Source organism: Microcaecilia unicolor, chromosome 10 (genome assembly GCF_901765095.1).
Source record: "Microcaecilia unicolor chromosome 10, aMicUni1.1, whole genome shotgun sequence".
NCBI lineage: Eukaryota > Metazoa > Chordata > Amphibia > Gymnophiona > Siphonopidae > Microcaecilia > Microcaecilia unicolor.
Genome location: NC_044040.1, coordinates 93,676,987 through 93,689,957, shown reverse-complemented (window position 1 = coordinate 93,689,957; position 12,971 = coordinate 93,676,987). Strand labels below are relative to the sequence as shown.

General features: G+C 43.1%; 1 protein-coding gene across 1 annotated transcript in view; it reads right to left on the bottom strand.

Annotated features, from left to right (window-relative positions):
* The window catches only part of DGKI (diacylglycerol kinase iota), a 1,705,262-nt gene that overhangs the window by 746,973 nt on the left and 945,318 nt on the right, over positions 1-12,971 (bottom strand). Inside the window, 1 exon segment of the mRNA XM_030215620.1 lies at positions 5,146-5,224. Coding sequence (XP_030071480.1) covers positions 5,146-5,224 — 79 coding nt within the window.

Sequence of the window (12,971 nt, the reverse complement as noted above, 5' to 3'; positions counted from 1 at the left end):
TTAATTACACGTTGAGTGAAGAAAAATTTTCTCTGATTCGTTTTAAATTTACTACATTGTAGCTTCATCGCATGCCCCCTAGTCCTAGTATTTTTGGAAAGCGTGAACAGATTCTTCACATCTACCCGTTCAACTGTAACTACCCCTCTCGGCTGGACTTTTGTGGTGTGCTCCCAGATACCTGATGTTGTAGTCGTGGCGAATATCCAGGGCACACACCGTTACAGCAGAGGGGGTAGAACAAATAAACTAACCTCGTCCTTTACTCTCAAAGAATAAAGGAGGAAAAGAAGCTAAAATTTAGGATTTGTTTCTGATATGGAAGAACCAATCCCTCAGATTAGCAAATTATCTTTTTGTTTATTGAATACAAATGCAAGCAAATTTTAATTCAAATAATCTCAAATTCAAAGTTAGTTTATGGTTTAATAGAACTGCAATAACATATTCAACATTCAAATGTGGAACTACATTTATACCCTTTACTTTTTATATTTCTTTCAACAGAATCACCTAAAAAGGCAGAAAGGAACCCTTTCGGATGAATATTTAAATTGTCTTTTATCAAAATCATATGTTTGTTGTTATTCTCCTATCCTTGCTATTGCTTTAAGAATTTGAGTGTGTGTATTATTGATGTTTTTGCAGGGATCTCACTGGAACCAGAACACTTAGACCAGGTCAGGTAAGTATGGATTTTTGATATTTGATATGGTTCTTTTCCTTCTTTTCCTTTAAAATGTTGGGCAAAAAAACATATTTCTTTCAGCACCCTTTGCAAAGGTCACTTAGCTGTAGTTGAATTGATTTGGGTGACTTCTTTCTTGCGTTGGAGCTCAGCCGGAAACCCTGCAGAGGATAATTCACAGATTTCTTCTTCCTAAACCTCACATTAATGAAATCAAATAGGAGGCAAAATCCTAAGCTCCCTGTGCTTCTTCAGGAACTGACTCCACTCTGGTGACAATTAATCAGTTCTCAATACTGTGGCTACACTCTCTATTTGAAACAAAATCATTTACAGGATTACTCACTTCACAGCCTATTTCTCTCTGTTAATTCCCTATTCTATGCTGCTGCAGAAGGCTCTTGCACTGCATTCAGGGATCTTACACAGTAACACATTCCCTATTCAGATAGTAATACAACATTCCATCCCACAAACCTCACATAAATACATAACTTTACCCTGCATAGATATCAAATCAATCTTGAGAATACAGCACACTCATACAAAAGCAGTGCTGGATTTTCTTTAATCTGCAGTCTGATTCCAAACCCTGCACTGATCACAGAACACTAACACACAAACACACCTTTCACACAGACACAGCCTAAAGGTTTCCTTTTCCACATATCAAATTCACCTCAGTCCCCCCTGTCATACTTTAAATCCTTTCAAACTTTTTCCTGACATCCTTATAGTTTTTCTCATTTAGTACAATTACCAACCAGAGTCACAGTCTCTCTCACTCTTACCAGTCACCCACAACCTGTGTCTCAATGGTCCTCCTCAGCAATTATACCTTCCATAGCCCAAACATCAAACTATTTTCTTTCTTTCTCACAGACCACCACCAACACGTCCTTTCACTCACAGTGCTTCAACCTTCTCCCCTATCTCAGCTCAGAAGTTTCCCTGGCAACTCACCCCACCAGAGGAACATCTAACATCCCTCAACCAATCAGCCTGTCAGCTAAAGACTGTTTTTTTTCCTTATCTGTTTTAGAATCTTGACTGTCCTAACTGAATCTCCATTTTGGCTTCCCCTTCCCCCATAGAACTTAATGCAAAACTTACTTTGTATAGAATTTTAAAGTCAATTTTAACCTAACCTGTACCCAAAACACCAAGAAATATTTTATAGTACAATCCCCACCTAATCATGGGTTATTCTTTTGTTAAAAAACCATATTTAAGAAACATCTCACAATTTCTTCACCTAAGTCTATTAAAAATTCCCAAACTAAATTTAAACCTTTTCCAGCCAGCACCAGCCACCAAAACCCCAAACGGCCTCCCCAGAGCCCCAGTTAAGGAAAAAAATTTAATATATTCCTTTCCATATATTACACAAATCCACTCATTATTTTATAGACCTCTATCATATCTCCCCTCAGCCGCCTTTTCTCCAAGCTGAAGAGCCCTAGCCACTTTAGCCTTTCCTAATAGGGAAGTCGGTCCATCCCCTTTATCATTTTCGTTGTCCTTCTCTGCACCTTTTCTAATTCCACTATATCTTTTTTGAGAAGCGGTGACCAGAATTGAACACAATATTTGAGGTGCGGTCGCACCATGGAGCGATACAAAGGCATTATAACATCCTCATTTTAGTTTTCCATTCCTTTCCTAATAATACCTAACATTCTATTTGCTTTCTTAGTTGCAGCAGCACACTGAGCAGAAGGTTTCAACGTTTCATCAACGACAACACCTAGATCCCTTTCTTGGTCCGTGACTCCTAACGTGGAACCTTGCATGACATAGCTATAATTCGGGTTCCTCTTTCCCACATGCATCACTTTGCACTTGCTCACGTTAAACATCATCAGCCATTTAGACGCCCAGTCTCGTAAGGTCCTCTTGTAATTTTTCACAATCCTCCTACAATTTAACGACTTTGAATAACTTTGTGTCATCAGCAAATTTAATTACCTCACTAGTTACTCCCATCTCTAGGTCATTTATAAATATGTTAAAAAGCAGCGGTCCCAGCACAGAGCCCTGGGGAACCCCACTAACTACCCTTCTCCATTGAGAATACTGTCCATTTAAACCTACTCTCTGTTTTCTATCTTTTAACCAGTTTTTAATCCACAATAGAACACTACTTACTATCACATGACTCTCCAATTTCCTCTGGAGTCTTTCATGAGGTACTTTGTCAAACACCTTCTGAAAATCCAGATGCACAGTATCAACCGGCTCACCTTTATCCACATGTTTGTTCACCCCTTCAAAGAAATGTAGTAGATTGGTGAGGCAAGATTTCCCTTCACTAAATCCATGTTGACTTTGTCTCATTAATCCATGCTTTTGAACATGCTCTGTAATTTTGTTCTTAATAATAGTCTCTATCATTTTGCCCGGCACCAACGTCAGACTCACCGGTCTATAATTTCCCGGATCTCCTCTGGAACCTTTTTGAAAAGTCGGCGTTACATTGGCCACCCTCCAAGTTTCCGGTACCACGCTTGATTTTAAGGATAAATTACATATTTCTAACAATAGCTCCGCAAGCTCATTTTTTTAGTTCTATCAGTACTCTGGGATGAATACCATCCGGTCCAAGAGATTTGCTACTCTTCAGTTTGTAGAACTGCCCCATTACATCCTCCAGGTTTACAGAGAATTCATTAAGTTTCTCCGACTCGTCAGCTTTGAATACCATTTCCAGCACCGGTATCCCACCCAAATCTTCCTTGGTGAAGACCGAAGTAAAGAATTCATTTAATCTCTCTGCTACGGCTTTGTCTTCCCTGATCGCCCCTTTTACTCCTCGGTCATCTAGCAGTCCAACTGATTCTTTTGCCGGCTTCCTGCTTTTAATATACCTAAAAAAATGTTTACTATGTGTTTTTGCCTCCAACGCAATCTTTTTTTCGAAGTCCCTCTTAGCCTTCCTTATCAGCACTTTGCATTTGACTTGACATTCCTTATGCCGTTTCTTATTATTTTCAGTTGGTTCCTTCTTCCACTTTCTGAAGGATTTTCTTTTAGCTGTAATAGCTTCCTTTAGCTCACTTTTTAACCACGCCGGCTGTCGTTTGGTTTTCCGTCCTCCTTTTTTAATATGCGGAATATATTTGGCCTGGGCTTCCAGGATGGTGTTTTTGAACAGCATGCATGCCTGATGTAAATTTTTGACCCTCACAGTCGCTCCTCTAAGTCTTCTTTTCATCGTTCTTCTCATTTTATCATAGTCTCCTTTTTTTAAAGTTAAACGCTAACGTATTTGATTTCCTATGTATACTTACTTCAAAGCTAATATCAAATCCGATCATATTATGATCACTGTTATCAAGCGGCCCCAGCACCATTACCTCCCGCACCAGTTCATTCGCTCCACTAAGGACTAGGTCTAGAATTTTTCCTTCTCTCATCAGTTCCTGTACCAGCTGCTCCATAAAGCTGTCCTTGATTTCATCAACGAATTTTACCTCCCTAGCGTGTCCCGATGTTACATTTACCCAGTCAATATCGGGGGTAATTGAAATCACCCATTATTATTGTGTTGCCCAGTTTGTTTGCGTACCTAATTTCCTTTAACATTTCTGCATCCGTCTGTTCATCCTGGCCAGGCGGACGGTAGTACACTCCTATCATTATCCTTTTCCCCTTTACACATGGAATTTCAATCCACAGTGATTCCAAGAAGTGTTTTGTTTCCTGCAGAATTTTCATATGCAGTATTTCTTCTCTCTCCCCTCCCCTACTCTCTTCCTTCCCTCCTACCCATCCAACATCACCCCCTCTCTCTATCTGTCCCCCCCAAATCCAACAGTGTCCTCTCTCTTTCTCTTTCCTTCCCCCCCCCCCAACAAGTCCAGCATTTCCTCTCAATCACGAAGGCCCCTGCTGGACCCATCCCCTCTGATATATTCCATATGTGTCAGAGGGGGGCAGGACCACTAGGACCTTTGTCAGTGCATATGCTCAAAGGCTCCTTGATCTTGATGCTGGGCCTGGTTCGTTTTCATTGCTCCCATGGATCCAGACTCTAAGGCACAGCAGTAGCAGTAGAAAAGAGGTGGGGGGGCAGATCAGCCTTGTGATCCAATGGCCTTCCTCCAATGGGTGGCTAGGCCTCTTTCACGTAGGATCCCAGGTCAGATGCCCATTTTGCCCATTGGCATAAACAGCCCTGCATTCATTCCTTCACTGGAGCTTAGGTATTCTCAGCTGCAGTGTTTATAATGTTGTTCTATACATTCAAATCGTATTTTTCTGGATATATATAGATAGGAAAAGAGATTGTATTGAGAATAGCAAGAGATCATTTTGAGACTCACATATGTGTATAAATGAAGAAGTGATACTTTTTAAAAATAAATATATTTCATATACTGTCTTCATGAACAGTTTTCTCAACTCAAGACCCATGGATGAGAAGAGGCATAATACTGCCAATAAGAAGCACTCACCTCGAGATTCATGAAATTCTAGCGTGACATGCGCATCAAATCCAAGACTGAAATAATTATTGAACACGCTGAGTGGAAGCTGAAAGATAAATCAGTCATTTGGTAAGTTTTAAAGAAGCTGAAACTTTTTGGCATCTTTATTCTCTTCTACCTGCCCCAATGGAATGTGAGAATTATATCTTGTTAGACATGCATTGTTAATGCAGTCTGTGTTAGCAACAACAGTTCTCACACTCAAATGATCAAAACCCCGCGCTGTTCCAAACAGCGCTCCAAAAATAGAACTGGAAAAGCACGGGGTGTTATTAGACCTATGATCAGAGATAATTGCATTCAAATTTAAGCACGCAATTATCTCTGATCATGGGGTAGAAGTGTGGGAGAATTGTGCCTGAGCATGCGCTCAGCACAATCCTCCCGCACTTTTTTGACAGGTCTGGGCTGTCAAAAGCCCAAACCTGTCAAACACAGGGGCTGGAGGTCCATGGGACCACCAGGCCCCAACTATCCCTGCTCCGAGCAACGGGGGCTGGAGCTCCGGCGGACCTTTGGTCCCCCCCGTCGATCCCCCCCCCCCCCCACGTTCAGGGAGGGCTGGAGATCCGGTGGGTCTCAAGCCCCAACTGCCCTCAACAAACAGTCCCTGGTGGCCTAGTGGGCGACCAACCAACAACCCCCCCCCCCCCAGTGACAGGGGGGCTGGTGGTCCACTGGACCGCCGGTCCCCCAAACAATCCCCCCAAGGTTCAGGGAGGGTTGGAGATCCGGTGGGTCTCCAGCCCCCCTAACCCTCCAGCAAAGGGTCCCTAGTGGTTCAGTGATCAATCCGCCCCCCCTCCCTACCTACTCCCCTACCTTGTGGGTCGGAAGACAGAAGTAGCCTGCCTCCCTCCTCTTCCTTTGAGGCCACAAAATGGCGGTGCCCAGCCCTGCCCAGTGTATGCTGGGATGCACTGGGCGGAGCTACACACCATATAATGGAGAAACTCCCTTATATGGTGTAGCCCCACCCAGCGCATCCCAGGATACACTGGGCAGGGGGTAGGGAGGGAGGGAGGGTGGGTGGATTGATCACTGGGCCACCAGGGACCCTTTGCTGGGGGTTAGGGGGGCTGGAGATCCATCGGATCTCTAGACCTCCCTGATCCTGGGGGGGAGGGTCATCAGGGGGGACCAGTGGTCCAGCGGACCTCCAGCCCCCATGTCGCTGGGGGGGGGGGGGTTGGTTGGTCGCCAAATAGGCCACCAGGGACTGTTTGTTGAGTGGAGTTAGGGGGGACTGGAAATCCAGCCTTCCCTGATTCGGGGGGGGGGGGGATCGTCGGACCTCCAGCCCCCTGTCGCTGGGGGGGTCCGTTTGCTTTGTTGGGGAGAATGGGGGCCTGCCAGCATGCAAATGCATGCTGGACAGGGCTCACTATTCCTCCCCAATGATCTGCAAACCCTGACGCCAGCTCAGAGCTGATGTATGGTTTGCAGCAGCCAGTGGCCCAATCTTTGGCGCGCTGATCATTGGGGATGAATATGTTTAGACCTGTTTTGCATGCATTTGCATGCTAGTTGCATTCAGAGCCCTCAAGCGCGTTGTTTCACTCGCTCAAGGGCTCTGATTATGGGGCGGTAGCAAACGCTGGTGCTAGTATGGCATTGTAGATCCCCTGTGGGTGAAGTTTTTAAAGAGGGTGGTACAATAATATATACACTGTGTAAGGGTCCCACGTTAAACACTCACCACTTAGGGAAGGTACAAAGAAAGATGGGGAAATTCTGTATTCTTTATATTATACAGTGTGCAATTCAAGATATTAAGCGAATTTCCCTAGATGTTACAAAATTTTAATGATGACAATATTTCACACTAACCTTTAAATAATTTATTGCACAAGAAGTTTCTTTTTATCTTTCAGAAAATGTATCAACTTTCAATCAATGAATTTTCCTCTAACTGATATTCTCAACACAACAAATCAGATAAGTAGTACAAATAATTACTTTCTCTGTTACTCAGAAGTGACTTTAACTATGAAATTTTAACAAGAAATTGATTCTTTGTGTCAATTGCTTTCTTTCAGGAATCAAACCTTCTCCACCTAGATCTGAACATACGCCCACACCTCCAGGTAAATATTTAACTATAAGCGTAGAGTCTCTGACACGCTGTAGATGGTGATGTTTTTACTTAGCTGCTTTTTGGTTGATCTTTCTTGGACAGGAAAAATCTTTGGTCTTTCTTGGTAGTTGGTGCACTTGTTGCTCCTGCATTGCCTCTTAACAGCCTCAGTACCTGTACTCTAGTTAATTAAAAGAAATTGAAACCCTGTCTCCCTATCCTGTGGGAATTTTTGTAAGGATTTTTGTTATTTTCAAAACTGTGGCCAACCTATCTAGATTAAATCAATAGATAATTAATGTTCCCTATTGCAGGACCTGCCTTGTTACTTTTCCATGCCTAATGAGGAATAGTCTTCCATGTATGTTTATACAGGTTGATCACCCTTTATAACCAGTCACACCTTTCACAAAAGAGTACAGAGAGAGAATTCAATCTCAATCTCACATTACACAATTCCCCACACTAGTGCCTTTATCAATAACGGCCCAGTTAAGGAAAACAATTCCCTCTAAGCTCAAATTAGCACATCTTCCCTACAAACCAGTGTACTGTGGTTACAGCCTTGCTCCCTGATAAATAAATCAAGAGCACACCTGCTTTTACACAATCACAGTTATCACTCACAATCACTAGTCACCAACAAAGAGTTTGGAGCTAGTTTTAAAATCAGGCAAGCTTTTTTCCCTTTTTTTTTTTTTGTATAACCCCTTGACAGGTCAACACATGTGCACACACTCAGAATGCTTCTGTCCCACCAGGTTACACTCTCTATCACCAGATACTCTGATTCAACCAAATTATGTTTCATTCAGGCTGCCTCTCCTAAACACACTTAGTTACACACAGACAGGTAAAGCACCAGGTCTGCTCCACAAAATTCCACTCTCTCTAAATCACCAGCTGCTCTGCTTCAGCTCTGGTTCTCTAGCACACAGGCAGAGCACCCTTTTCACTGGTCTGTCTCCTCCTATGTCTTTAGTTCATCTGCTTTCACCAAACACCCCTTTACTTAAGTTCTCTCTATATACATATCAATTTTACACACACACACACACAGGCAGAGCACCTCTCATACAGGCCTATCCTCTCCTGTGTCTTCAGTTCCTCTAACCTTGTCACCAGCTCTGTCTCCCCTAGCAACAGGACTGCAGCTTGGCCATCTGACCTAGCAACACCAATCAGACGCTAGCTTGTGGAATGTTAACCAACTTTTACAGTTTGGAAACTTTTCACAATCTCCATCTTGAAATCCAATTTTCCCATTCAAGTGTATGGAGAAAATGGATTTCAATACAAAATATAATGTAATTTACTTTACACTTTACTAAAAATTGTACCACCATCCCAGTCACTTTTTCCTGAATCCAATCCATGTTTTATTTTTAAAAAACCATTAATAGGCACCATTTCACACTATTTTTATCTAAAAACCCCATTAAGAATTAATAAAATTTTCCCAAAATTTCCACATATGTGAGGCGACAAGTGCGCTCCTAAACCTCATTGTCAGATTTTTAAAAAACGCAATTAGAGCAGCGCACGACACTCTGCACCAAAAATACTCCCAAAAACTTCTTCAAAATTAACTTTAAATTTTAAAATGGTACAGTCCATCTAAACAGACCCCCCCCCCCCCCCAGACCCCCCGACCATAAAAATAAAATTTTTAAAAAATTCAGGGAAGGCCCAACAAAAATCACTCCAAATAACTCAAAAATTAAACTAAATTAAGTCAAAATAAGGCCATGGGACCTCTTACCTTGACTCCCTAACGTCCATCCTGGGGTCCATTCATTTCCTGAGGGTCCCGAACACTCTCCAGCACTCCTCTTCATTTTTGGCCTGAAAAATCCAAAAATCGAGGCCCAGGCTTTTCTTTGGCCTATCGGAGCTCTCCAGACCCTATCGTGCATGCGCCGGATCCGCCGGATCCAGTGTATACACTCAAGACAGGCCCGGAGGCAGCCTGCTTTCTTCTCTCCCCTGCTCCTCCGGCTTCGCGGCAGCGTGCCACTCGTGCCAGCCGCGTTTTTGGACGCTGCCTCTCTCCTCCATCTTCAGCCCCAGGACTTGCTCCGGTCCCGAAATGGCACCCAAAACCACCGGAGCAAGCCTGGGGCAGGACAGAAAACACCAGCTCCCCCTCCGGATGGGCCAAAACAGCCTGAAAATCGGTGGACCCACCAGAGGGTCACAAGAAAAACCCCCTGGGCACAGAACCAGACCCCGGAGCAGGTAAGCCCCTTTATATTTTTTTAAATTTTTTATTTATGAATTTTTCAACTTTACATTTATGCAATAAACATAAATCAAAAATATGGAAAATAATAAAAGTCACAATCAGTAAATTATATCATATTTAGGCAATTATCTAAATTAAATTTAGTCCACAATTAGTGATCCAAGAACAAGGAAAATTACAAAATATTGTAATAAATTATAAGAGGTAATTATACAATTATTCTAAGCATGGAAGGAATTAAAGCTAGCGCAGCCGAGTAAGCGTCTCAAAAGGATATTCACACAACCTCTTTAGTTGAAATAAATTCCAAAAGCTTCCCTGGGTCAATAAAATATATAATTAGTAGATTGTAAGGAAATATAACATTTACATGGAAATTTAAGTAGAAAAGTCCCTCCTAACTGGAGAACTTTTACTTTTAAAAGCATAAATTCTTTCCTTCTCTTCTGTGTATCTCTTGAGAGATCAGGAAAAATTTGTATTTTTGATCCCAGGAATGGGGTTTGAATGTGGCGAAAGTAGAGTCCAAATATATTATTACGGTCCGGTTCCAGAGCAAAAGTAACCAATAGTGTTGTCATCTCTGAGATGACTTCTAGAGAACTTTCAAGAAACTGCGTTAAATTTAAATCAGATTGAGTAGTTTGAGGTAATCTTTGTATTTCAGCTCCAGAGATGTATTGTAATCTTGTTATTGGAGGAAAACTTTCAGAGGGAAGGACCAACACTTCCACGAAATATTTTTTTTAAAATATCTTTAGCTGGGATAAGAGGACTCTTAGGAAAATTCAAAACACATAAATTGTTTCTTCTTATCTGATTCTCCAAATAATCAATTTTCCGTCTCTGTAAGTCTTTATCCTTGATAATTACCACTACAGATGATTTAACAGAGTTTACCTCATCTTCAAGGGTTTCCACTTTAGTTTTCTGCTCCTCCACCTTACCAGTCAGTAAGTTTTGAGCTTGAGATAATTCTGCTACTTCTCCAGGTATCGAACCGGCAATCTGTTGTAGGGTGGTGTTTAATCCTTGAATGGCTTCCCATAACAAGTCCATTGTGACAACTTGCGGTTTTACTATCGCTCCTAGCTTCATGGAGGGCTCAGTCAGCTTAGCCTCAGACAGGGTGGGTTGTACCGCCAAACCTGCCTGGTTCGTTGTTCACACTGGCGAGGACGTGGCCAAGGGGTCTCCACATACAACCGCTGGGGCACCTCTTCCGGGTTTCACAGCTTGTTGCTCCGACGTAGCCATCAACTCTCCCCTGGGCCTCGGAGGCATTGTCGACGAGGAGGAACTCAACGTTACTCCCTTTACGCTTAGATCCGATGACAGCCGTGGATCGCTCAAAGCGCCAGCTTGCTGTCCCGGTGGTAGTAGTCCCGACTCTTCTAAAGTTTTTTGCCGCAAAGAAGGGGGATTAACCCGGCCTGTGGAGGTAGGCACACTGCGTTTCCCTTTTCTCTTCACCATTGCGGATTAGAGAAAGCTTCCACGTAGCAATCAACTATAACAGGGTCGGAGCTGCTAACACAGGTCCATGCTAATCGCCATCTTGGATCCTTGCTCCAGGTAAGCCCCTTTAAAGGGACACCGATCTTTTTCTATCACCCCATTTACAGCATTAACAGCCTCTAGCGCCGGCGTTTGCTTCTGATCACCCCCCTGTCAGTGCTGTGTAGAATCTGTGTGTGTCAGTATAATGCTATTGCTAGTCACAATTGACAAGGTGTACTTCCCGTCTTTGGATAGCATAAAGATACAGGACGTGACCTTTCCCTGTTATGAATGAGTATGTGCTCTGAAATTTCCATTTTGTTATGCTCACTTGTTTTGCATTACAAGTTGTTCCTGATATCAACTCTCTGTCTTGTCAATAACATTGTTAAAGCGACTCTGCTAACAGATCTGCTATTCTGAAGCCTCTCTTCCTATTCACCAGTACTCTGTAGCTCTTCTTCCTTGCTTCATCAGCTTGAACTATTAAACTATTTAAGCTATGCCTCACCCTAGAGACTAATGAAAATAAGTATGACGATAGGGTCAGAGTTTCCAATTCCAGCCCATCAGCTCATCTGTATTGTGTATTGTGAGAGGGTAGGTGAAAGGGGATCCGGGAAGGCACGAAGAAGGGGGGGTGCAGGCAGCCGGGGAACCCCAATGGGGCAGACTTCATGGGCACAACACCCACATTCAGAAAGCTGCGCTACCGAAGGCAGAGAGGTTGGCCGGGTTAAAGAAGAAAAGGAGGAACTACCAGTCCCAGAATCCCTCTCTTCCCCACCTGGCTGTGCAAGAGTTAGGGGAGGAGATAGAAGATTGGGAAATGGTCTCTGAGGAAGGTGATGAGGGCCTGCTGGAGAGGTTTGGGGTGGGGGAAGTTGAAGAGGAGGATAAAATGGAGGTTACTGAAGGACTAGAGGAGGAACAGATGGAGATTGGAGCTCTGGCTCAAACCCGAAAAGCTGCTGTAAGAGGGTGGCTAGCTGTGCCGTGGAGAGACTGGTGGAAGACCAGAGGAGAGAGACTGAGGCGCTGGGGGAGATTTCTACTAAAGAGGAAACAGGTGCAGCCCCTGGAAGAGAAAGAGGGCTGGGCACAATTGAAGCCCCAGTCTGAACCAGGTGGGACCAAAGCTGTGTAGCTGTGCTGTAAGAACGACTGTGTAAACTGTTTCATACTGAAAAGATCTGGGCCTGCAACCTACCAAGCTATTGTGTTTTCTTTCTGATAATGTACTGTTCCCTAAAAGAAGGAAGTTTGGGCTAAAGTGAAGTTATATGGGCTGTTTAAACCCTGAATGAGACTTTGGCAGCAAACCTTAACAACCTGGGAGTAAGGTGTTTTACTTTTGTGTCTATGCTGAATGGAAGCAAGAAAATAAAGGTTTTTTTAATAAACGTTTTGCCTTGATTGAGCCTCTGTGGAAACAATAGAGAGAGGAGGAAGTCCTGCAAGCTCTCAGGAGGTCTGGCGCTGAGTTCCCAGAACAGGCCAAGGTGGTGTGGAGTGAGGCCAGTCAGGTGAAGAAGGAAGCTAAGCAGGGTCAAGCCCAGCTGGGTCCTGGAAGGGGGACCCAGCTACAGTATGCACCACAGCCATATACTTCTCAGAAGTCATCTCATGTGGAATGACAGGCTTTCTACAAAAAACTATAGTTCTAGAGCCCAATAATCAAAGTAAGTTACGGGTATTCCTGTAAATGACATATACATAACTCCTTCAATTACTGGTGCTTATACTAATAGAATCAAGCCTTTTAACTTGCAAAACTGCTCAATTTTATTTTATTTTTTTGCATATAAAAAGAGGCAGGATTGTGGCAGGACAAAGGCAACATTGGCATTTATCTGCCCTCTGTTTAACTGCAGCAGTTTGCATTTAAACAAAATGCCAGCTGCTGCAGTTGAAATGAAACTGGATATTAAGTGCTGGTACCCAGTGCTGAATATCCAATTTCAACACCAA